Source organism: Abramis brama (assembly GCF_963993115.1).
Source record: "Abramis brama genome assembly, chromosome: 15".
Taxonomy (NCBI): domain Eukaryota; kingdom Metazoa; phylum Chordata; class Actinopteri; order Cypriniformes; family Leuciscidae; genus Abramis; species Abramis brama.
The window spans coordinates 22,546,270-22,574,124 of NC_139977.1; the positions used below are offsets into that span (position 1 = coordinate 22,546,270).

At 38.9% G+C, this 27,855-nt stretch overlaps 1 protein-coding gene across 7 annotated transcripts in view; it reads right to left on the reverse strand.

The window, feature by feature from the left end:
• The window catches only part of rimbp2a (RIMS binding protein 2a), a 75,844-nt gene that overhangs the window by 32,631 nt on the left and 15,358 nt on the right, over positions 1-27,855 (reverse strand). For 6 of the 7 annotated variants that reach the window (XM_084137682.1, XM_084137683.1, XM_084137686.1 and 3 more), the window contains exons 3-4: positions 27,075-27,218; positions 5,788-5,871 (exon numbers count right to left, since the gene is read on the reverse strand). In XM_084137682.1, the coding sequence (XP_083993808.1) occupies positions 5,788-5,871; positions 27,075-27,218 (228 nt within the window). Of the gene's footprint in view, positions 1-5,787; positions 5,872-11,990; positions 12,007-27,074; positions 27,219-27,855 lie in introns of those variants that run through there. The other variant, XM_084137687.1, reaches the window with a different exon arrangement.

Here is a 27,855-nt window from a genome sequence, read left to right on the forward strand (position 1 = left end):
CCGGGCGCGCTGACCATTTTTCCCGTCGTTAAACTAGCTAAGTGCACTTGCACCGTGCTTTAGACCATGCGCTTAGATTGTTAAAAAAGGGCCCGTAGTAATAAATACTACAGATGTCAATCAAATGTAAAAATAAAACGCTGCATAGTTTTCAATGTATGAATTAAATATAAAACTTGAAATATATAAACTTGATTCTTATTAAAGATACAAAAGTTATTCAATGAAGAGCAGTGAGTGATTAGCATTAGCAATGACACAGACAGCAGGTACTGTATACTAGGTTGCTGTCCCTTTAAGACATAATACACTGCTCTGCTATCTATCGAAAAACTGACAGTACCAATGAGAAGTGAAACTGCAGAGAAATACAATTTTGGACCAAGACATCTGGCCATTTAATCTAAAAGAAAAGTTAGATCAATATAGAAATCCTTTCAGACAACAGGATGTATATATGTGACTGCTTAGAGAACATACAAACACTGGGTGATGCTCTCAGTGATAAAACACAAATCTCTTTTGCCTGTAGGGACTGAAGATGGGTGCTCATTTTGCCACCCATAACTGACTGTGCTTAAAGAGCCACCAAAATCTCAAAACCTCTAACACGGCGTGTGTGAAAAATTAATCAATACTTCATGGAGAATGACACCATGCAGCAATTGCCACAGACCAGGATTCAATTTGTTGGTAGATTAACTTTTTAACTGAATTAAAGTAATTCATGCAGTTTTTGAAGTGTATAATTTCTTTTGCCACAAGCATCACAACATGAAGCTGCAAAAATATTTAGTGTTCTCAAACAGGTTTCCCAAACACTCCCACTCTCTGCGATTGGTCGGATAGTTAAACTAATAGCCATGCCCCAAACTCACAACATTGAGCCAAAATTTTTATGTGGGCTGGTTCAAACAAACCTAAATATTTTGAAATCTACAGAGCACCTATTTGTCTCTATGTATTAAGCTAGGACAGCATTTGAAAATGTAAAACACTACACACACTGGCGTTAAGCAATGTTTAGAAAAGGTAGAAAAAGGCAACAAACAATGAGAAAGAAAAGAGAAAGGCAAATCATCTCACATCTAAACAGGCAACTTGTATCTCATCACACTTTATCATAAATGCACAAGAACAAGCTTGGAAAGTCATTTCAAACACACTAATTTGACTGTTTAACATAGCCATCCATCTCTTGACGTTTTCAAAGTGCCACACCCTGACTGAACTCTGTGAGTGTCTCTGACTCAGCATCCTGTCCCTTCCTAGCTGGCTCACATCTCAAAGTATATCAGGTGGCAGGTTTGCTCAACAGCAACTAGAGGAGCATTTGAACTTTCTTGTCAGAAGCCCTGTCTGTCAACCACAGTGTCACCCAGGACATGACAGCTACTGCACACGAGGGCAGCGCACACTCAACTGCTAGCAAACGGTGACCACAGCACACCTACCATGAGATCACGTGTAGCATATCCGCATATACATTTGGGAACATTTCAGCCATCATGTTCTATTACCTCATATGAAAGGACAGTCCTTAACCTCTGCTCAAGGGACCTTTAAGAGACCACTGAACTGGCTGCACATTGAAACCTAGAGTTAAAAATGTGCAGTTATGTTCTCTGCGCAGTCACAGCTGATTAAACACAGCTTTAATGTAGCAAAGATTAGACTACCATGGGATTATCAACAGAAACTCTCACAGGGATGTAAGTGAAAGCAGCGGCACGTTTCATACCCAGGAATTCTGCTTTCGATTTCCATACGGATGGATCAAGCAGCAGAACGGCAAAAAAAAGAGGCGGTCTTGGGAAGAGAGAGAGCAAAAGCGTGCCACAAGAATGGACTAATTCAAGCAGACACGGCTGCCTGATCCCCACCCTCCGGTTTGGCCCCTGGTTTTGCAGCTGCTCAGAAAAGCTTTGCTCATCCTTCCAAAACATTCACTGAGATGAGGCTCTTTACATGGCCAACCACTGCAGCATTATAGATGTATATAGGGTGTGTGGGTGTTGTTATACAACCACAGACATACAGTATTAAAGGGTGGTTGATTACTTTTTTAACTTTAGTTAGAGTGTAATGTTGCTGTTTGAGCATAAACAACATCTGCAAAGTTACGACGCTCAAAGTTCAAAGAAAAGGGAGATATTTTCTTTTACGGAAATCACTTTTTATGGACTACAACAAACGGCTGGTAGGGACTACACGAGCTTCCTCCCGTGTTAGTGACATCATGAACCCCAAAATTTACATAAATCCCGCCTCGCAACAAAGGGCTCTGTATGGCTCTGCTCTCTGTGCCGGGAGCGGCTCATTTGCATTTAAAGAGCCCACACACAAAACAACGCGTTTTTACTCACCCTCAAAAAAGGACAATTTTAACATGCTATAAAAAATCTGTGGGGTATTTTTAGCTAAAATTTCACATACACACTCTGGGGACATCAGAGACTTATTTTACATCTTGTAAAAAGGGTCATTATACCACCCCTTTAACAGGAGAAACAGAGACTTTAGGGGGCAGGAAATCTGTGGGTCATGAACTGAGATTATTTATTTGTCATGCTAGGTTAATTTTATTTGTTTATCAAACATCTAAAGCCCTATTCGCACTGGATTAGTATTATCTGGGGTCCTCGTGTGATTTAGAAATTACCCACCCACATCTGAATTTAGTGTGGCGCATTTGCACAGGATAAGCAAAGTCTGTGATTTTACTTGAATTTACTGACTTATCTCCTGGATATGATGTCAATAAGCTATTGCTTGGGACATGTCTTGTCATTATAGGTCTAGCTGTATGATATACTGTATCATGAACAGAAAAATGTTCTTTACCGCATGCTGCTATACATACATGTCATCCATCTCCATCTAATCATTCTTTATGTTTTCGCTCTTCTGATGATTTTCAGCTTTCTCTTTCTGCAAATTACAGTTGTATGGTGTAGGTATAGCGATATGACTCAGTGCCCAAAATACTATCAAAACACTCCAATACAGCCTCCATTCTTTGCGAAAGATGGATAAAGAGGCGCACAGGAAACAAAAAACCTTGAAAAAATTATATACGACCCCGGTAGGTCATTTGCAGGGGAATTTTTACTTTACAAATTACAGACATGGCCGATTCGCACGGGATTAAGATCACAGACAACCTCTGCAATTATTACAAATGACTAGAGGTTACCAGGTAATACTAATCCAGTGCGAATAGGGCTTAACAGTGCTCACAAAGGGCAACATGCCTTGAATGCTTTAGACAAAGTCATGAGAAACCAAAATATACCATTTTTGTAGAAAGTGGCAAAAAAAATGTTTGTTTATTATAGCATGTCAACTTCCCAAAAGTATTTAATGTCAACTTCCCAAAAGTATTTAATATCAACTACCCAAATATCCATTGCTGTACCAGGGTACTGGCACTGGCTCACTATACTTTGACTCAATCTTACTAAAAGGAGTTTGTTCTGTGCACATTTCATTTAGCCAAAACACATTCAATTCTTTAACATGCAGCTTATAGTGGCAGATCTGCCAATCTTAGGTGACATCTCCAGTCTGTACCTGTAACAAACAGAAATCTTAGCCTCTGATCCTGCTGTGAAAGCTCAGGCTTCTCTCCCGCTGAGAGCAGGTGGTTTCCATGACAGCTACAGGAGGTCGGGAGGGAGACCGCATCCTCCCTTAGCCTGTCAGAATGCTGTCACTGCACTGATGTATATACCACAATAAACAAATAAGGCAGTTTAGATACTTGGCATTCAATTATGGAAAAAATGCTCATTAGACAGATTTGATCCTATTAGACAGCTGTTTGTTATTCAGAGCGACCATCTCCGTGACCTCTTGACATGTCATCTCTACAAGTCGCAAAACACGCTTCTCATGAAGCATGCTAATTAACACCCCCAGCTCATAAAAATTATTAGAATGAATCAACTGTTGGACTAGTGCTGTGGCGCTACAGTACTTTGATAGCAGCACAAGGGTTTTGAGCAGCATTATCAAATTAACATAGTTGACATTGAAGGATAAAGATGTTTTTTTCAGGGAATTTTAAAAGCACATTTGAGCGTTTGCCACCAAGCAGTATGTGGTTTAAGATCAAACATGCTATTCCTGTGCTTTTCCATTAAACACCTAATGGATCTCCACTAAGGAGGTGGTGTGTGGTAGCTTCATTCATACAGCAGTTGCTGGGTAACTTATGTGCCCTTTACACATGTGAAACCAAATATTTAAAATCACTGTCTTTCCTCATGTAGTCCATGGCTTTAACAGCTCAACCAGAAGTGTTTGAAAGGTTTCTGTGTCAAAATCCTTTACGAGGGAATATAAATCATTTATTTTTTAAATCATTATGCAAACCTTGCAGGATATGGACAAATCTATTCAAATGATTAATAATTAAGTACTGTATATCAATTCCAAATTTACTGTAACACGACTAAAGTACTGTGACACATCAAGGTTATGCTTTGAATCTGAATACTGGGGGTGTATTAATCCACCAACAATAATTCCTCAATGTCAGTAATAAATAATACAATTATTTTTTTAAATATAAAATAATAATAATAATAATAATAATAATCTAAATAAAATACTTTTTGAATATTTAGCAGTAACATTTTCAAATAAAATCAAAAGTAAAATCAAAAATAAAATAAAATATAAATTAAATTAAATTAATTTTTCCTTAAAGGTGGGGTAAGCGATATTTGAAAAACGCTGTTTGAAAGTTGGTCGGACCGACACAACTAGACACAATAACCAATGTGTAGCCAATCAGCATTAGGGGGCGTATGACGGTGGATGAGAGAGTACAAGCAAGAGGGAGATTTGAAAAAAGACTGTAGAAAGAGATGGCTGAGAGACATTACAAAAGAGAAAAGCTCATAAGAATATAACTGGGAAAAGAAGGGTTATGATCAGGAAAGAGCTTTATTAGCTAAAAGCTATATATTAGAAAAGCTTTCCAGCGCTGGAGAGAGCTAAGCGAGAAGGCCTGAAAAGAGATGCGAAGGTTGCTTTGATTTCGTTCCCTACGTGGGTAACATTGGTTTGTGTCATTGTTGGTCTGGAGCTGCTGTGCTGTTGGCAACTAACAACAAACTCTTGTTTGTATTTACTCTTGTGTATGTATGTTCATTTTTTGTGCTTCCTTGTCGTTCGTTCATCATCTTCACTTTATTTTTCGTGAAGCATTATTTTTTGTTGCGCTTCTGCTGCGATAAATAGACATCCACTCTTGCATTGCGTGTGTAATGGAGGCCAGCTAGTGAGAGCTGTGGAGGCTGATGACTGCTACAATGCAGGGTTACCAGCGATCAGGGTCCAAGACCGACTTGGAGCAGGGCGGTTAGGATTGAGAGTGAGCTTTGGAGGTGAAGCAATGAAGAGAGGGGTGTGTTTGTTTGGGTTGATTTCAAATATCAAAAATGTTCAGCAATGACGAAATAACATACTGCACCTTTAATTGAAGATTGGTGGGTTCAAAAAACCTGTCTGAAACAAGTTTGAAAAAGAGAAAAGAGACTAGCAAAGGTGCTCTTGAGCAACAGGATTGGGTGTGCTTTGTTGAAAGCATTAAAAGCTTTAGCAAGGACAGGCATTACAGAAAAAAAATACCCAAGAAAACAGCTAGAACAATCTTTAAAGTGTACAGATCAGTGTTAGTTGTGGTTTATGGTTATGGACTGCAACAGGAGAGAACACATATTTTCAAACATTATCAGCCATTACATTATGCACTGTGTAGCTTGTGCCGGTACTCACCAAAGTCTTACATGCTAATGCCTTGTTCTTCACTTCTCTCTCAAGGATCTGACACCTTTTCCTCCGATCGTTGACCTCTGACTCCTAAAAGCATGAAGAACAAGAACAAAGGGATGTGACTAATAATAACCGATTTAATTGAAAGGATTTAAATACATATTTTATGACAGAACATAAGGAAGATGATCAGAGTATTGTCGTTTAACAAAAATGAATGCATTGAAGCAGCTTCCAGATACTATAAAGGGCCTTAACCCTTGTGTTATGTTGTGGGTCAATTTGACCTGTTTAGATTTTATAGTTGCTGGAAATACTGGTTAACCTATGTTTTTTTTCTTGATATTTTGTGACTTTTTCTCATTTATCATCATGAACATGCATGCAAAGTTTCAACATGCTGGTGTTTTTTGACATATACAAACAAAATTACTGTTCCTTTCGTGATGTTCGCGGGTCAATTTGACCCGCATATTTTAACGCTCTAAGGCAGGGTTCACCAATCTCGGTCCTGGAGGGCCGCTGTCCTGCAGAGTTTAGCTCCAACCCCAATTAAACACACCTGAACCAGCTAATCAAGGTCTCACTAGGCATACTAGAAACTTTCAAACAGGTGTGTTGGAGCTGGTTGGAAATACTATTACGTTTGTGATGTTCGCAGGTCAATTTGACCCCCATAGGCTATTCAAAAGCAACTGTACAGACACAACATAAAAACATTTATTTTATGTATCAACTGGGCATCAACTCCAGTTCTAAAGTGTAAGTGTATCTAAAAGTGCTCTAACCCAAACCAAACACACTTGAAAAAGCTAAATCATGGTGTTCAGAGTTAATTGCAAATTACAAATGAAAATCTTTGACAGACGCAGATAGTAATATAAGCTCTCATTTATATATTTAAGATATCTGAAATATCTTGAGACTTCGACATAGACTGCAGGAAAAATTAGCTCAGATTAATTGATTAATTGTTCAGTTATGATGTTCTAAGCAAAAAAAACAAAACAAAAACAAAGTAAAGTAAAAAAAAATGTATATTCAAATATATATAAATATAATGTATATTCAAATTTTGTCAAAGCAAAACAGTTTTAAAAAATGGTTAAAAAACATTTTCATTAAATCATATCTTCAGATATATATTTTTTGGAATATTTGACAAATGTTGATATTAAAAGTTTACAGTTTGTACCTGAATCTTTGTTGTTTTTCATAGTGTGATTTTTGAGGAATTGTATTGAATCCAATGCGGGTCAATTTGACCCGGACCATAAGGGGAGTGCACAGAATTCCAACATAACACAAGGGTTAAAGGGATAGTTCACCCAAAAAATTAAATTCTGTCATAATTTGTTCACCCTCATGTTGTTCCAAACCTGTACGAGTTTCTTTCTTCTGTTGAACACAAAAGAAGATATTCTGAAAAATGTTGGTGACCAGACAGTTGACGGTAGCCATTGACTTCCATAGAATTTTTTTTCCTACTATGGAAGTCAATGGCTACCGTCAACTGTCTGTTCTTTACCGACATTCTTTAAAATATCTTCTTTTTAGTTCAACAGATGAAAGAAACTCATACAGGTTTGGAACAACATAAGGGTGAGTAAATGATGGCAGAATCTTCATTTTGGGGTGAACTAACCCTTTAATCAGGGAAGATGCCATATTTACTCTGGTACAAATGAAAAAATAAGAACAGATGCACCATATATATATCAGATGTTGTACAATTAATGCTTTAAGTCATGTCTAATTGTTTACAATAAAAAAGTTTAGGAAACCCATTTGAAAACAATCAACATCTAGGAATGGTCTGAAACATTTAAGACAATATTAGATGAGCTCTCCTGATGCTCAGCAGATTCATGATAAGAGAATCATGAGCTAATCCCAGTAACTTCATTCAAGGGCAGTAATACTTTAAGAATACTAGAATACTAGTAAGATAGGGCATGTTCCAGAAAGAAAGGTCTGGATGTGTGTGAGAGTGTTCGACGCCTAACGATGGGTGTTTTAAAGCAGTCATGCGTAGCATTAGGGCTCTTGAGACTGGGGCAGAGAAGGAACAGCTGGGAGCTCAAACCTAGTGGTGTGGAAGTAACAACCGTTTCATCTGTGTCAACATGTTACACAGCTGAGCTTTGCTAAACTGAGGGCTTTTTCACCCAAACCAACTACGTTATAACAAGACAATGCCTCCCATTAAATGAGATGAATGAGAAAACGCTGATCATTTATCTTGAGCTATTAACACTGAATGGTAAATCCTCCCGCTGCTCGAATGGCAAAATGACAGCATCACCTCTGGTAAGTCGGAGAGAGCAGTCAAAGTGCTACGCATTGCGTGCTCGTGTGCGTTTTACAGTGGGGGAGGGGACTCTGTAGTTGCTATAGAAACCTACTCATCCAGGTAGCAAGTTAACCGTGAGAACGAGCAGCCTATTTGGCATTCATTCACAATTCGCTGTTAAACGAAACTCACAGGGTACAGCAAACTCCCTTCACTTGGAAAATAGTCTAAGACTGTGCAAATACAAAATGGATAATGTGTAACAGGAAACCCTGAAAGGAATCACCATGACATGGTACATCTCACCAGGGAGGAAGTGCATCTCTATGGGAAGGAAATCTTGGGTTTCACCTTTCCATCTGCCCTATCATTAAAAGATATCATTATGCCTCCATTACCCACATCAATGGCGTTATCAATTTGTATATGTCTGTCTTATATGTTTAAATGGAAATTTTGTAGTCGACTATAGTCTAAGAAGACTAGTGAAAAAACGATCTGTAAGCGATACAATTGAAATAGCCTACTTAATCTATTAATCAAACAAATCAAATCCCATATTGAATGCTGCTAAAAAAATCATATCAATCATATACAAAGTGCTAGCCTTGCATTATGATCACTGTACTTAAGCGTTCACTTAATCAACATTAGCCAATAGACATACAGTATACTGTATACAGTTTAATTCAAAATGTTTCCCCTTTAAACCAGTATAAAATTTCATACCGGTATTGTCCCTCATTACTGGTAGTATAACAAACCTATATGCAAGCTTAATTGTTGACAAATAAAACAATGAAAATTTGACATATTCTACACAAAACCTTTTTAGTTTTCTTCCAAGTCAAAATACTCTTTAACCTTGCTCATCTTCCCAGTGGATATTTTCCTTTAGCCCGCTGCAAGCGACAGAGAAAACTAAAGCAGCAAATTCTGAGGTAAAATAAAATTTTGTTTTCCGCTCCAGATATACACTTAAAACGCAACATTAACATGATGGAAATTTGAATATAGCCTTTGTAAAAATATAAAGCAAAACATAAATGTGCAACAACAACAAAAAGTTGATTAGAAGCAGCAGTATCGTTTAGTCGACTACTTGACTAGACGGTTAAAGGTAAGAAATTAAAGAAACATCAATCTCAGAGAGCTCAGTGTCAAATGCCACAGAAAGAATTAATCGTTGCATTCTAATCTTTCTCATGACACTTTCTTCATGATCACAATCATGATACTAATGAACCCCAGAGATATATACATGAGGTGTGATGATGCCACAGTGCTCAGGATGTCAACATGGTGATTGATTTATTCTTGGCTCAGTATCCTGCTGTCCTGAGACTCTTCGTACCAAGAAGCCTCTGAATTGGTTATCAGTGAATCTGTGTTTTTAGCTTGCTAAGGCTATGAAAAAACCTTTAAAGGGATAGTTCATTCTATTTTGAGGGAAAAAAAATAAAAATCCATTCGATAAAAGTAAGTCAGTTGGGTTCAGTGTTGTTTTGGACCCCATTGACTTTCATTGTATGGACAAAAACAGTTCTTCAAAATATCTGATGATAAACACATTACAGATGTATGATCTGTAGTTGAATATAACATGCAAATATCTTGAGCTTGTGTTAACCACAGATCTTATTTCAGGCATTTACAAAACAACCCATTCTAAAAAACACTGACTTCAGAACGATGGAATCAGAAGTGCAAAAATGCTAACTAGTTTCTAGGTTTTATGACTCTTTCATGTATTATTATTTCTCTTAAAGACCCCCTGTGGTGAAAATCAAGATTTTAAACATGGTTTATTTGTCTATGTGGTGTTTTTAATATGCTTTAAGACAAATCATGCACAAATTCATCAGTCAACACCATTGCTGAGTATTTTCTCCTTGCAGTGTCTCAAAAACTCCCTACCTCCCTAATTCCTACCATCACAAAAATGTAACCAATCCTGTCAATGTGCTATCCTTATTTCTAGGGATGCTGATTTTTAGAAGGCAGCTGTCTGACTCTGCAAACGGGAACATGGTTTGTGTAACATTAGCAACAAATTATTAGCAGTTTGGGTTTGATAATGTAGTCAAGCCAAAGGTTTGCAATCTCACAAAGATCCATAATAATCAATAAAGTTGTCTACACTGCACAATGAATCTCTTAATTACATTGTGTCTACACTTTGTTAATGAGAGGTTTCGCAAGTATGCAGTGCAGTTCAGCGCTGAACTGAAATTAATTGACTTAACTGATTGGCCACTGAGCTCAAGAGATCAACAAATATGTCTGTTATTGGCTACTCTGCTCACCGCTGCAATAATATGTTGTAAATAGAAACATTTGACATTATCCAGAGTGCAAACACATATACGCACTGGAGCATTTACCAAACCTGTTTCGTAAATATGATATTACAGTATCAATTGAGGGTGCTCTTGCTTTTGTTTGAGGGTGTTCAGCACGCTCATGCACCCCCGTAGAACCGGACCTGCCTGTATGATTCTCTCTTTGTCTTCTTCTTTAAAATCAATTTCTTGTTTAAAATAAACAGTTGAAATAAACCAATATTTCCACTTGCCATTGTGTAGCATTTACTACAGTTGGCCAAGTGGATCAGATAGTCTGAGCTGCTGTGAGTGAGTGGAGGCGGGGACTAATTTGCATATTCATGTATCTGCATCAAATGAAACAATTACATTCAAGCTATTTTAAGGCATGAAGGCATTATTTTCACAAGAAAAAAAACATTTAAATATGGCATTGTGATTATCAAATTAGTTTTAACGGATACAATTATTGACTGCAGGGGGACTTTAACATTTATGTGTATTCTCACTAGAAATGGAGCACTTTGAATCATTATGATGGCAAGATAGCTTGTATTAGAGTATTAGAGTACTGTCATTTAAGCCTGTCTCCCCACTATCCTAAAAAAGAAACAGTGATGAATCTGGCTCAGACTCCAGGCACAGAGAACATCCTGACTGACTTTGAATTTACAGTAGCTTAATGTCTTAGGAAGATCTTTTTTTGCATGATAACTCTTGCAAATGTCCTGAAGTAAAGAGCCACTTAATTAAGTCAAAGACAGAGGACTTTACATTTCCAAAGGGAATATACAATGCAATACTAATGACGTACATTTAGAAAGACAATTATGGCTCTTGCTCTAAGTATGCATGTAATAATATCCACTTTAAAAGGTATAGCAGCATACGTAGACACGCTTAACTGAGATAATGTGCTGCCTGACATATTCTTGCAAACAGCAAATAATGTATTCATTCACATGACTGTCTGAGTGGATTGAAGGACCATGCCCGTAAGAGGACCAGAAGGAGAACACAGGGCATGGGATATTTTTAAATAAGTCAATAACTACTGAACAGCAAGTGTCACTCAGCTAAGGCGCGGGATTTGCTGTAACCATGACAACCGGCAAGATGCAGGGAGGCCACTGGCTGCCTAAAAAGTCTGACCCAGGACAACTTAAAGAAAGAAAAAAACACAGATCACAGTTTAGAAAATCTCCGACCTGCTGCCTGAATTCATGGAAATGCAGAAAAGTAATTGAATGTGCACATTCAAGACAAGAACAGGTGGCTTTTTAATACATACATGCAGCCCTGATCTGATAACATGCTTCAGAAGAATCAAAACTTGCGTTCTTGCATCATCCTTCATCATGCATCTAAAAGCATGAAAATACATGATGCATGAACTGGGGTAATACCCAGCTATGAGCATACAGAGAGAGAGAGAGAGCGAGTGAGAGAGAGAGGATTTACTATGCTGCACAGCTCCTCATGCAGAAACACACACTGGAATCCCCACAGCCAAGCTGCAGGCAGAGGAAGGAAAGTGAGAGAAACAGAGAATTGCAGCAAGAGGAGAAATGAGAAGAGGAAATATTTACCGTGTCAGTTCCCAGTTCCAAAGGCTCTAAACCTACTCAGAAAATATTATTTCCTTTCCCTACTGCACTCTTCCTCTCCTCCTCCGTCTTGATTCCTCTGGGCGTGCAAATGACAGACAGCGGTAACGGCGGCTCTCTCTCTTTCTCGATCTCCTTCTCTCTTTACAAGGCCTGCTGCATGCTGCAGAAGCAGAGGTACAGTGCTCCCCCACCATACGCTACGGTCCTCCCTGAGTGACTGATGCTGAGTGCGGGTGGAGGAGAGAGGAAGTGGGAGGGGGAATGATGGAAATAGGCTGTTGAGTGGGCGGCAACTCCTAAAACCATTAACCCCTCCCCACCGGTACCAAACCTCCATGCAGAACTGAAGCGGACACAGGAAGGTGGAGCTAATTAGGAAAAATCTTTAACATGAACCTCACAACCCCATCAGTAGGGCTCGACACCACACAATATATAAATATTATAGGTAACAACCTCTTTCCTTTGCCGTCTGCTGTAATCTGCACTGCTTTAAGGGAGTCCCACATCTGAGAAACCCTGCAGTCAGACTGATACCTCTGCTTGCGAACATGACTAGGTAAAATGAGGCAGAATGTGGCTTCCGGCTTGCTCTAAGAGTGAGGTTTATACACCACATAGAAATAGGAGTGTAATGGATATGAAGCATTATACCACAAAGCTTTCAAAGTGCCGATGAAATTGTGGGATTCTACATGTATGGGGGTGGCCTATATAGATTTCCAGTTAACGGGAATGCATATACATTACAGAAACAGTGAAAACAAGCACTTTAAATAATACAAATATGTAGAGATACAAGGATACTGTCAGAGTGAGCATGAAGTAAATCAACAAGAATAATGCATCTGCCAGCAAATGGTTAAAAAATATATGAAAATAAGGGTTTAAGTGCAGTTATTTTTTTATCAATATTAAAATATTGAAGAATGGACAAAGAATGGAAAAATAAGGGGCTGTTTACACGACACCGTCAACTAAAAACAGGTTTCAAAGTGCAAGTTTTTGAAAGCGGTCTCTGTGTAAACAACAAAAATGCGAATCTCTGAAGATGATGACGTCATGCACATGCGTATAACATGATCAGTCAGTGTTTCTTCGCCATCTAATGGCCTGGCAGCAGAATACAGCGTTTTTAGTTGTTTTCACGGATCCGTGTGAATGGGGATCATTTTGACAATGGTGTCATCTGTACGCGGAAAATTAAAAGGAAAAATGTCTCTGTTTTAAGCATATCGTTGTCGTGTAAACGTACTCTAAGGATACAAACTCAGTGCTGTATACACATGGGTGAACTAAAGCAGGAAACAAGATAACAAGCAACTTAACTACAGACAGGTGAAGAACATAGTCGGTAACTAAGCAACTAATAATTAGCGGAAACAGAACAGAACCAGAACACGAGCAAAAACCCACCCAAAACAACTTGTAACAGCATGTCGCAGAATGAACAGTGAAAATAGACTTTAATAAACACAAAGAGCTGTAACACTACACATAAACCAAAAACCATGGTTACTCAAATCTGGCCCTGGAGGGCAGGTAGGTGAGTTTGATCAGGTTTTGAGCTGTACTCTGCAGGGCAGTGGCCCTCCAGGGCCGGATTTGAGGAACCCTGCCATAAACGTTAACGCAGAACACAGAACTGAGAAAACTGAAGGCTTAAATGCACAGAGGGAATGTCATTAACAGAACAAGGAACAGGTTAGTCACTAATCAGAAACCATGACAACTAATCATTAAGTAGAACACAGGCAAAACAGAGACAAAGAAAACCATGACAAGAAATTAAACAGAACGAGAAAATTTAACTAAAGACATGACTGTGACAGATACAAATCTGGAGCTCTTGTATAAGATGCAGCAAGTGACAAAATGACATCTGCTCTTTGTCCCTAATGTGAATGAAAAAAACAGCTAAATAATACCAAAAATATAAATACTTTTTTTTTTTATGTAAATAATTAAAAAAACAGTTTCATGGCTGGTCTGAAAAATGTATAGTCTTTGTAAAATTATCTCAATTCACTTGCTATTGGCAGGTAAGGAAAAAAAGGTATTTACTACATTGGGTCACGGTCCAATTTCAGTGGTCACTGTCCATGTTGATAAATATATATATATATATATATATATACAGTGAGGAAAATAAGTATTTGAACACCCTGCTATTTTGCAAGTTCTCCCACTTAGAAATCATGGAGGGGTCTGAAATTGTCATCGTAGGTGCATGTCCAGAAATCACAATGTATGATTTTTTAACTATTTATTTGTATGATACAGCTGCAAATAAGTATTTGAACACCTGAGAAAATCAATGTTAATATTTGGTACAGTAGCCTTTGTTTGCAATTACAGAGGTCAAACGTTTCCTGTAGTTTTTCACCAGGTTTGCACACACTGCAGGAGGGATTTTGGCCCACTCCTCCACACAGATCTTCTCTAGATCAGTCAGGTTTCTGGGCTGTCGCTGAGAAACACGGAGTTTGAGCTCCCTCCAAAGATTCTCTATTGGGTTTAGGTCTGGAGACTGGCTAGGCCACGCCAGAACCTTGATATGCTTCTTACAGAGCCACTCCTTGGTTATCCTGGCTGTGTGCTTCGGGTCATTGTCATGTTGGAAGACCCAGCCTCGACCCATCTTCAATGCTCTAACTGAGGGAAGGAGGTTGTTCCCCAAAATCTCGCAATACATGGCCCCGGTCATCCTCTCCTTAATACAGTGCAGTCGCCCTGTCCCATGTGCAGAAAAACACCCCCAAAGCATGATGCTACCACCCCCATGCTTCACAGTAGGGATGGTGTTCTTGGGATGGTACTCATCATTCTTCTTCCTCCAAACACGTTTAGTGGAATTATGACCAAAAAGTTCTATTTTGGTCTCATCTGACCACATGACTTTCTCCCATGACTCCTCTGGATCATCCAAATGGTCATTGGCAAACTTAAGACGGGCCTTGACATGTGCTGGTTTAAGCAGGGGAACCTTCCGTGCCATGCATGATTTCAAACCATGACGTCTTAGTGTATTACCAACAGTAACCTTGGAAACGGTGGTCCCAGCTCTTTTCAGGTCATTGACCAGCTCCTCCCGTGTAGTTCTGGGCTGATTTCTCACCTTTCTTAGGATCATTGAGACCCCACGAGGTGAGATCTTGCATGGAGCCCCAGTCCGAGGGAGATTGACAGTCATGTTTAGCTTCTTCCATTTTCTAATGATCGCTCCAACAGTGGACCTTTTTTCACCAAGCTGCTTGGCAATTTCCCCGTAGCCCTTTCCAGCCTTGTGGAGGTGTACAATTTTGTCTCTAGTGTCTTTGGACAGCTCTTTGGTCTTGGCCATGTTAGTAGTTGGATTCTTACTGATTGTATGGGGTGGACAGGTGTCTTTATGCAGCTAACGACCTCAAACAGGTGCATCTAATTTAGGATAATAAATGGAGTGGAGGTGGACATTTTAAAGGCAGACTAACAGGTCTTTGAGGGTCAGAATTCTAGCTGATAGACAGGTGTTCAAATACTTATTTGCAGCTGTATCATACAAATAAATAGTTAAAAAATCATATATTGTGATTTATGGATTTTTTTTTTTAGATTATGTCTCTCACAGTGGACATTGACACCTACGATGACAATTTCAGACCCCTCCATGATTTCCAAGTGGGAGAACTTGCAAAATAGCAGGGTGTTCAAATACTTATTTCCCTCACTGTATATATAAATGTAATAGTTTCTAGAAGTCAACCACCATCTTTAATCTTTCTTAAGAAGAAAAGAAGCAGATATTTCATAGCATGGAAAAGTGAACAGTATAGGAGTCACTCTCCAGAGAGGTCTGGAAGATTTGGGAAAGTTAAAGTTACTATTTACATTTACTTTTATATTCTTGATAGATGCTTCCTTACAAAGAAGTGAAAAATAATAAAATAATAATAAAATATTATTAATAATAAAATAATAATTTTAGACAGAGTGAATAGATAAAATACCCATTCACATTTGATGTGAATATGAATGTAGCAAAGATCTGATTTATTTTAAACCCCCTTGACTGTAAATGTCTTTTTGGGATGCTTCAATTATATACTGCAAACAGACAACAGAAGGGAAAGAGAAGGGATATTCGCTCCAGAAACTAAACAGACTATCTTCCCTGAAGGTGTTTTGTTGTTTTTACGCTCACTTGTTGTGCCTCACAGTCACAGAGGCACGACTAAAAATATGAATTTACAAGCAGCAGGAAATAAATATTAATCCCAGGTTTTAGTTTACGGGCAGTGATTCATTTTGTTTTGGCAACTGGCATGCAGAAATCAATTGTGAAAATTGCTTTAAGAGAACCGAGGTCACAATATTGTTCCCCATGGCCAATCATGCTCATAATATATGACTTCCACATAATGCAGTGGGTTTTAGGAAATTAGGCATGTGATTAACAAAACTGTAATTTTTAGGTTTTAAATCAAACGTAGCGTCAGTTCTGGCATGTCACATTAGTCAAGCTCGCATAAGCTGACTCTCAGCTGATCCACGTCTACCTATAGGAATACGACGTTTATCACTGTGTATATATAAGCTCCTTCAGTATTATCAGCAGCTATCGCGTTTCTCAGGGGCTAATTACCCTCCTCCATCCCCAGCTCCTCCTCTCGTCAGTCAGGATTTGGCATTCTGATTCCCCTTGAATCAGAATAAATTCTCAAATCATGTTGTACTTTAAAAATCTTGAATTAATGATATCTGCAATACATTCATGTTGGTTCTGTTCTGTTTACCCTAAGGGGGGTTATTGCTGCTCTCCCTGCTCTTATCCATGCTAGGCTGCATGGATGCGCAGGGACTTCTTGCGCAGAACAGAACCATACCGCCAATCCAAACTGTATGCTAATTGTCAATCGTATTCGACGATAGTGGTCCTGACAGAAATGCTGCTCATTTAAACACATTTATAATATTTAAAGGGGTCATGACATTTATTTTAATATGTTCCTTGAGGTTCACTTATAATGTTAATAAAGCTTTTTGCACAAAAAAAAAAAAAAAACAGGAAACAGTATCAACACTCCCTCAAAATTGCATGCGAGTAAGTGTAACTTATCCCTATAAAACCGTAATTTACAGACAAACAAAGCATTATGAAAATTGTTTACTTACGGTTTGCAATGTAGCTGCTGTCATATCCAATAGACCTTATTCAAAGCAGTGCCATCTTTGATTTTTAACGGGAATGAAAGCGAGGCTGTGAGGGATAGATGTTTTTGGATTGTTCTGCTGACAAAACGCTGCAACAATATCTTTCCAATATCTTTCCAAGAAATTTCAGTAGACAAAGTAAAATTATAAGAGATCTAAGAGTTTATATAGTATGTAAGTCTTTTCCTCGCAGCCTCGCTGTCATACCTGTCATGGTGCTGCTCTAAATAAGGTCTATACAGCTGTTTCATCTCTCAACGAAAAGTTTCTTTGCAAACTCTCTATTACACTGCACCTCGTTTACAAAACAACCTGCAGTCATATTCTCAGAACAAACATATAATTCTCCGACGCGTTCCATGATGCCATTAAATTAAAGCATCCACTTGTTCTTGAAGCTGGTATCGTTCTGAAGTCTTTACAGAAATGAGCGAATGAGCGGTTTAAACAGGAAGCGTAAAGTGAACGCTCCTTTATGCTTCCATTTACTCTTCCATTTGTCCTCGTCGACAGACTCAAGCGCATAGAGAGTACATCAGAAAGTGAATGTGCTTCTACTGTATCCAGTGTAGACAGCGTCAGTGATTATAATGGGTTTTATTTGCTTTTGACGCGACATAACGCTTGCATCTGGTGTAGGCAAGTGTTAGCCGTCAAGCAACTTAACGCCAGTGGGCAGGGTCTATGGTGTGATGATGTAAAATTATTTGTCAATGTCTTGTTCTGGAGGCAATGTATTTGCCCGTGTGATGTCACAAATTTGCAGGATGTTTTAATGGTAAAGACATCTTATATGTCAAAAGAACAAGGCAAATTTGATTTCTCATGTCATGACCTCTTTAAAATCTAACTAAAGATATTGGTACCATATCAGTTACTAGAGATGTTTTAATTGATCAGTATCTATTTATATTGGATATTTAATTGTACATGGCCATTACCCTAGCCTGGCAAGCCAGACCTACATCAAGATGTTAGGTCTGGCAACTCACCATTGGCACGGCTCAGTCCGAGGGGTGGGATAAACGGTTGTCTTTCAAATTCCCTCTGCACGCAATAGGATGGCGCTACAACCAACCAGAGCGTTTTCACACCAGCGGAGCTAGTTGATAGATTAAACTTTTGCCGTATCTGGTCGGCAAAACTACGAACACATCTTCCTTTTTTAAAGCTGCAGTCCGCAGTTTTTCCTCTTTGTCGCCATCTCTGTTCGAAATCTGCAATTGCAGTTATTCACGGAATTATCAACTTTACGTGCGTTGTGCCTTGGCATGGCACAGCGCGGATGAATCCAATGTTTTGAGGAGAATGTGCAGCTGTCAATCACCACGCTGGTGTGGATACTGTCATTCGCAATCACAGATTCTACTTTTTGGAAGTATGACCAACATAAGAAATTTCACTGGAAAATGTCGTCTGATCAAGTAAGTAACATCCACTTTTGTTCTGACCAACTAAGGGGAAAAAGCATTGCAGTAAATCGCGCGGATTAAATCAAACTGTGCAAATTATACTTTGTTCTCAAATTGTTAATGTTAACAACATCAGCATTGCGTGACTACACAATGCCCTTCCGATATTTGTCCTTGTTTTCGCATGGGCTGGTTGCAGTCTCTTTTTTTCTCCGAAATCCGAAGTCTTTCACAACGGGTGAATCTCCAGTTGTCATTGGTGATTGTCGTTTTAACCTTTCTGGATCCACCATCAAATTGATAAGTTTAATTATATCAAGTGCTGTGAGAAAAGGCTATAAATCTCCACCACCAACATCCTCACGCGCAATATAGCCTACTAGCCGAGACTCCTTCTTTATGTGAAAAGATGTGACGTAATGACGTAAAGACATGCTCGAATTTCCTGCGGAAATCCACCAGTACCACTGGAATTAAAAACATTATTACAAGCTTACCATTTTGAATCGAGCTACGGCAAGCAGATAGTTTTAAACATTGGCTGGTTATGTACTTGCTCAAAAAATTATTTTGGATCATTTTTAACCCAAAAAAGCTACGGACTGCAGCTTTAAGAATGACTTAAGTGCCATTCTTTGTTCTCTTCTCAAAGAAAAGCTTAACTCCAAGTCCTCCAGAGTCACGGTCAAAGCAGATTCGAAAGACCGCTGTTCGCCAGCCGCAGCCGCCATTCTTTGTTTTCAAGTAGCAGGGAATTCACCAAGCGGCAACCTCCCTGTCTCTCTCTTGAAACCAACACGTAAGTGAATTAAACGGCAATTCATCAACTGGCCGCTTGAGGCTGGCTGCAAAAGTGAGTCAAATCTGCATCTTCCCCATGTTGAAATGCCCAACTTTACAGCAGAAAAAAACATGTTTACAGCCTGGAACAAAAAGTGGCTTCGGTCTATACAGCTAATTTTGCCCTTCATGGCAACTGTGAGGGGGGTGATTTTTTTTATAACTCATCCGTTTAAATTACAGTGAGGAAAATAAGTATTTGAACACCCTGCTATTTTGCAAGTTCTCCCACTTAGAAATCATGGAGGGGTCATCGTAGGTGCATGTCCACTGTGAGAGACATAATCTAAAAAAAAAAATCCAGAAATCACAATGTATGATTTTTTAACTATTTATTTGTATGATACAGCTGCAAATAAGTATTTGAACACCTGAGAAAATCAATGTTAATATTTGGTACAGTAGCCTTTGTTTGCAATTACAGAGGTCAAACGTTTCCTGTAGTTTTTCACCAGGTTTGCACACACTGCAGGAGGGATTTTGGCCCACTCCTCCACACAGATCTTCTCTAGATCAGTCAGGTTTCTGGGCTGTCGCTGAGAAACACGGAGTTTGAGCTCCCTCCAAAGATTCTCTATTGGGTTTAGGTCTGGAGACTGGCTAGGCCACGCCAGAACCTTGATATGCTTCTTACAGAGCCACTCCTTGGTTATCCTGGCTGTGTGCTTCGGGTCATTGTCATGTTGGAAGACCCAGCCTCGACCCATCTTCAATGCTCTAACTGAGGGAAGGAGGTTGTTCCCCAAAATCTCGCAATACATGGCCCCGGTCATCCTCTCCTTAATACAGTGCAGTCGCCCTGTCCCATGTGCAGAAAAACACCCCCAAAGCATGATGCTACCACCCCCATGCTTCACAGTAGGGATGGTGTTCTTGGGATGGTACTCATCATTCTTCTTCCTCCAAACACGTTTAGTGGAATTATGACCAAAAAGTTCTATTTTGGTCTCATCTGACCACATGACTTTCTCCCATGACTCCTCTGGATCATCCAAATGGTCATTGGCAAACTTAAGACAGGCCTTGACATGTGCTGGTTTAAGCAGGGGAACCTTCCGTACCATGCATGATTTCAAACCATGACGTCTTAGTGTATTACCAACAGTAACCTTGGAAACGGTGGTCCCAGCTCTTTTCAGGTCATTGACCAGCTCCTCCCGTGTAGTCCTGGGCTGATTTCTCACCTTTCTTAGGATCATTGAGACCCCACGAGGTGAGATCTTGCATGGAGCCCCAGTCCGAGGGAGATTGACAGTCATGTTTAGCTTCTTCCATTTTCTAATGATTGCTCCAACAGTGGACCTTTTTTCACCAAGCTGCTTGGCAATTTCCCCGTAGCCCTTTCCAGGCTTGTGGAGGTGTACAATTTTGTCTCTAGTGTCTTTGGACAGCTCTTTGGTCTTGGCCATGTTAGTAGTTGGATTCTTACTGATTGTATGGGGTGGACAGGTGTCTTTATGCAGCTAACGACCTCAAACAGGTGCATCTAATTTAGGATAATAAATGGAGTGGAGGTGGACATTTTAAAGGCAGACTAACAGGTCTTTGAGGGTCAGAATTCTAGCTGATAGACAGGTGTTCAAATACTTATTTGCAGCTGTATCATACAAATAAATAGTTAAAAAATCATATATTGTGATTTCTGGATTTTTTTTTTTTTAGATTATGTCTCTCACAGTGGACATGCACCTACGATGACAATTTCAGACCCCTCCATGATTTCCAAGTGGGAGAACTTGCAAAATAGCAGGGTGTTCAAATACTTATTTTCCTCACTGTATATTAAGCCTTAAATTTCTGCATAATTAAGGGTGTGTCCACTTTTGAGTGACAGGTGGATTCCCGCTGCTGGTCTACACCCACTTTAGGCTTCAAAAACAGTCTTCAGAAACCTACGGGTGACGTCACGGACACTACGTCCATATTTTTTTTACAGTCTATGGAATTTACGCAGAACCGTCACAACTCTGCCGTCATTATGTTAAGCCCGCCCACCGACTCTATACACGATTTGATTGGCCTGACTAGAGTTTGGTTTTTCCAGCTCGAAAGTCAACGGAGAGTTGCTAGACTACCCTGGCTGCAAAATAAATGTTGCTGCCGCTAGGGTGCGTCTAGATTTCTAGGCTACCATTACCCCTATTTTTACATAAATATTATCTTTGCAGTCATCTTAAACTCTCACTAGTCATCTAAATTAATATTTAAAAACAATAATTCAATAAAACTGTTAAATGTAATCTTTCGCGAATCTCAAAATGAATATACATTTTTCACATTGTACAATATAATGATGTAATGCCTAAATTCACAAACAATTGATTTTGGTTTTTTAAATTTTATTCATCATTTGTTACTAATAATTGTTGACACATCTGTATCAGCCAGAATTTGATTTTCGGTGCACCTCAAAATCTAACTTGAAGTACAGTATTTTTTATTTCAGACACTACTCAAACAAATATCAGCCTACATTCTGAAACGTTCTTAAGTTTATTGGTGTTTGCGTTTCAACACACAATTGGTATTAACGACAAGCATTGAGTAGGCACTTATACAGCAAGAGCTGATGCTTCCTGCCCTGGTCTAACTTCTGAGACGGGGATCTGGAATGGAGTGGACCTCCTGCTCCAAATGACTCCAGCGGTCGATGCAATGGAGAGGAAAATACAGTTAAGCAAGCAGCATGGCCCTGCTAAAAGATCACTTTCTGAGTCTAATTCTATTACGATACATGGCAGTGGCAACCCAAGTCAAGGCCCAACCCTTCTGATTTAACTCTCTGGCAACATCCTTACAGAAAAACACTGCATACTCCTTTCACTCATCTGAATTCTCTTCTGAAATATACTATGGCTCAGCTAATTAAGTAGAAGTGTCTCTCTCTGGGCCGCTATTACTCTGTATTAATTATCTGCTTTTGTCATTATACTCATGAATGTTATTATCATGAAACCAATTACACTACAGCCAGGCTTTTCCACGGCCTGCCTTTCTTCGCAGGACAGGCATTGCCATAGAGATAGGGTGGGCAGTTCCTAAGCGTGAGACTTCCTCTAGAGACAGAAGGTCATTCCTCACCACAGGTTCACTCTACTCGCTGTCCGTCAGAGATGGTCGCCTGGCAACCAGCCACAGGACTCGCACTGCAACGACTGTCACGGCATATTTGTCTGGTTCACCACTATCACAACTGAAGCTAATAAATGAAGAGGTGTGATCATTTAGAAACTGAACCAATGCCAGCCTTGGCAGACTTGACGTTCCCTTCTCTCCTTGAGATTCTCTGTTTCAGTTAAAGGACCTGAGGCAGGTTTGCAATAAAAAAGCACAGAAAATCAGATTTTTTTTTTAAGTTTACTTCAAAAGATTATTTAAATGAACAAACTCTCAAAGCAAAACACAAACCCACTATATTGGAAAATATGCAATATTACAAGTGTGTCAGGTATATGCTTTGGTTTGTTTTAGGGGCCGTTTACACTTTTTATGCACGTTGGGCGTTTATTTACACAACAACAACGTTTTGGGGCATGAAAATGCAAACTTTTGAAAACGTATTTAAAAGAGCAAGTTTTTGAAAACTATACAATTATTGTCTCCGTTTAAACTTAAACACAAATCTGTGAAAACGGTGATGGCATGCACATGCATATTATGAGTTCAGTGCTCTGTGAAAGAAAGCGTATGTGCGCAGGCGCGTTATTTTCCTTTACAAAGTGACATTGTCAACTACTGGCCTGGCATGCATAATTCAGCGTTTTTAGTAGTTTCGTGGATCCTTGTGAATGGAGATCTGTCCAAAGAAAACACTTTTCCATTTTTGTGTACATTGTTGTCATGTAAACCCTAGTTAAAAAAAAAAAAAACTATACCAAAATCTATTTAAAATACATTTATTTCATACTAAGTATACTTCAAATCCATTAACATATTTATTGACATATCACTTAAGACTTACTGATATAAAATTATAATTAAACTTTATCTGGAGTATTTCTTTATTGCACAATGCACAATTCTTAATATTTAGCCTAAAATGTTTTTTAATATCATTATTAATAAGGATTGTAAGATCTCTGTATAATATCATTCTTTAAATACAAGATATTTAAAGTGTACCTTAAGTATACTTGCAATAGTTCCACTTTAGCACAATCAAGAATACTACGTATATCTTTAGTTGGACTTTAGCACTATTTTTGCACAATTAAAGTGCATTTAGTTGCTCCAGTTTAGCAGTAATTAAGTATACCAGTTTAGTTAAGTAAACTAAAGGTACAATTGCAGGGTATTTTTTATTAAGTATGTAATATGTAAATGTATTTGTAGTATACTTAGCCAAAAGAAATGTTTTTCAAATACATTTTTGGATTTTCTTTTTCTTTTTTTTACTAGGGAATGTATCCTCAGTTTCAGTGTGTTTTAGGCCATGTCCACACTAATACGTTTTCATTTGAAAATGCATCTTTTTCTCTCCAAAGTGGATCAATTTGAAAACGCCGTTTTCGTGTTGTAGTGTGGACTGTTAAAACCGATGACGTAAGTTTAGTCATGTGACGCATATTGTACCAATAGATATTCATGTTTATACACGGTACTGTGCCTGTTACAGTATGTGCTATTCACTTTCACACTGTTGCCAAAATATGTTACTTTGCACACTCTATGGTAACATATGGTGACTGATTGCGACCTGAACGCATCAGTGAATGGTGAGATATTTTGCTAAATAAAATTATCCTGTCAGAAGAATTGCGTGATAACTTTATTATTTATTTTTCCGTTTGTGTCATCTCAGTGAGCTTTTGTGAGGTTTTATGCATGCACAGTAAGTTGAATTTAGTGATTTCAGGTGTTTTCCAAAAGTTTCTCATCCACACTGAAACGTTGGAAACGCTAGTGTGGAAGGAGAGCTTTTTTAAACGAAAACGGCGTTTTCAAATGTATCCGGATTAATGTAGACGTAGCCTTAGTTTGGTTCTCCCTTTGCCTGTTTGCCTATGTTCTTGATGCTTGTTTGTTTCTATAGTTACTGATTACCTTCACCATTCATTTAGTTATCTCATTGCTCCCTATATATTTTAAACCCTTAGTTTCCTCAGTTCTTGGTTACCTCAGTTCTTGGTTACGTGTCGTTTCTGATTAAAGGGTTAGCTCACACAAAAATTAAAATTCTGTCATCATTTACTCACCCTCATGTCACTCCAAACCCATAAGACTTTCGTTTATCTTCGGAACACAAATGAAGATTTTTTTTTTTAAGAAATATGATTAAAAAATTAAATTTAAGAAATATCTCAGATATTTCTGTTCGCCATATAAAGCAATCGAGTCTCTTCAGAAAATTTGGACTAACCCGCTTGATTCATATGGATTAGTTTTAAGATCTTTTTAGGAACTTTTTGAAGTGTCAAAGTGATGGTTGCATAGGCTGTCAATGGAGGGACAAAAATCACACAGATTCAATTAAAAATATCTTCATTTGTATTCTGAAGATGAATGAATGTCTTACGGGTTTGGAATGACATGAGGGTGAGTAAATAATGACAAAATTTTGGGGTGAACTAACCCTTTAAGTGGTTGTGTTTTTCTAGTATATTCCTGTTATTCTTCTGCGTGTTCCTTGTTAGATTGTTATTAAAGACTGTTTTTATTCTCTGCTCCTTTCATCGTTTTCTTTATCACAGCCATGCTGTAACCGTTTGCTCTAATACTCACACAGACCTATGTACATAGTTTCCCCTGCCTATTAATAATAAAAAAATTTAAGATAAATAATTGATGGTATATTTGCCTACTGTGATGCTGTTACATTCACTGTTTAAGTAACTGCCAGTCACATAAAAATAACACTACTTGAAATATTTCAACCATGACAGGTTTTAAGTGCAAAGTTGTATTTAAAGGGAAAGTTGTAATCTTTCCTCTTTCATCTTGTTAATATCCTGGCCACTCTTTTCAATAAAATGAAAGTAAATGGGACTCCACATCAAACTCCAAAATGACAACAACAAAAAAGTATTATAATAATATAATTACATTTGTCCATATGACTTATGTACTAAATTTTAAGTCTTCTAGAGCCATAACATATCATTATGTGAGAAAAGCTCGAACTTTTACAAAAGTGTGGGGTCAATAAAATGTTTTCATGTCCAGTCTCTTTATATTATAAAATATTATTACAATTTAAAACAACTGTTTTCTATTTTAATATATTACAATCCCGGTCTTTAGTGTTGAAGAAAGGGAAGGTGACAGACAAGTTCCGCTTCAGGTTAGGAGAAGAAGGATGCTAAAGTGTCCACAGCAGGCACCGTGGCGAGGACAGGGAGGAAGTGGAAGGCAGCTGAGGCAGTCCAACAGGCAGAAGCTAGGCTGAAGCACAAGGCTCTCCTCGGGACTGTAGCACAGGGCAGGGCTGGACTCAGAAGTTCAACACCAACCTGTTGCAACACTGCCAGTGAGAGGGAAAGGTCGAGGCTAGTGCAAGAAGAAGTGAGTGCTTCAGTGCATTAAGAACGAGCAAGCAAGGGTTGTAGCAATGAAGAAACAGGGTGCCTGTATGAAGTGGGAGCAATAGAGTGGAAGGTCATCTAGCATGATATATGGAAGTGGAACCTTCAGAAGATCAAGTTCTTGATTCAGGGGGTGTACGACACCCTCTTAGCCCAGCCTGCCTGTTTGTTTGGGGCAAGGTAGAAACTCCAGCATGCCCCATTTTCCAAGGCAGGCTCTCTTGAACATATCTTGAGCAGCTGCTCCCGAGCCCCGGGCGATGGCCTTTAAAAATAAATCATCCTGAGCCCAAACTTTTGAACGGTAGTGTAAGCCGCTATTAACAGAAAATCTTGACACCACCCGAAGCTCTCCTTTGAAAGATCATATGAGAAATAGTGATGCCCAGTTCATGAACGAATAGTTTTTTGTAGTCAGATCTTTTCAATGAATCAATTAATAAAGTTCAAATTGAATGATTTGAACAAATCGGACTGATATCCAAGTTCAGTTCACTAAAAAATATGGTTTTAATGGTGAATAGCCCCCTGGAGGGGAAGATTATCAGGAGACGTTTTCTTTAGCGTTACAAGGAAGAAAGTCATACGGGTTTGGAACAATATGAGGGTGAGTAAGTAATGACAGACTTTTCATTTTCAGGTAAAAACCCTTTGCTTCATTGCAATTGCTTAATTTTTGGTACAGTTCTAAAGCGTGTTCTAAAGTACGGCAAACTTTCTCAGCGGTGCTCAAGCTCATTTAAATTTGTGCATGTCACTTCCCATCTCCATTCAGCGGGACGAAATTGATCTGTTGCAACTGAGGCTTGTAACAAAAGCCATTATTATGGTCTGTCAGTTTTCCATTACCAACCTGTCCTCGCTCACCAGTGGGCTTGTTGCCAGGGCAACAGCTCCAGCATCACAGCACTTGGAACACAGCAGACAATTCAGGGACTTCCTGTGCATTTTGCCTTACAGAAAACAACTGTTGCTTTCACTCATTAAACTTTTCACCAGGGCAGAGGAGCTTCAGACAACATGCTGAAATCCAAAAGTGTGATTATTGCCAAAACCTGGATGAATAAGCAACAAAACCACACCCCAAACTGACTTACCAGGGATTGATGCTGCTGTTTCTGCTGTCTGAGAGTGGCTAGCTCTAGTTTAAGAGCTCTGTTCTTGTCCTCTAGGAGGCGGCAGCGATTTACATGGTGGGCTCTGTAAGACGCCAGGTGCAACGGCTGGACCTCCGGCTTCAGCTGCAGGGGAAGAGGACAGACAGGGCAGTGACTTACCAAGCAAACTTTGGGGGTGAACAGAGTGGACATGTTCCTGAATGTTAGAGGTGAAGTGTCATTTGTTCGATTATTAAATGATTCCCAACACCTATCCCAGAAGTGTTGAGTAAGGGTGTATTTACACCTGTCTTGTTTGGTTCGATTGATTCGAACTCAAATTCGTTTCCCCCATTGGTGCGGATCTTTTGGGCAGGTGTGATTACAGCAATCGCACGCGGGGGCGAACCAAACAACCGTACCGAGACCCAGCTGAAGAGGTGGTCTCAGTCCGGTTCTAAACGAACTCTGGTATGGTTCGAATTTCTGTCAAATGAATGGATGACATTAGCTCACATGTTGTTTTGTTTACAAATTTTGGTTCACTTGCAAAAAGGGCAGTGTGAAAGCAAACCACACCAAAAAAAAAAAAAAATATCAACATTGTATTTGGTCCGGACCAAAGCAAGTGAACTAACGGACTTTCCTGGTGTGAATACACCCTAAGTAAGTCACTTGTACACTGATACCTCTATTAAATGTAAACACTCATTTTCAGATGTTGTTCTGTTAATTTGGCTCAGTCAGTTGTGTGATTTTGGAGTGGAGCTATCAGACAGAA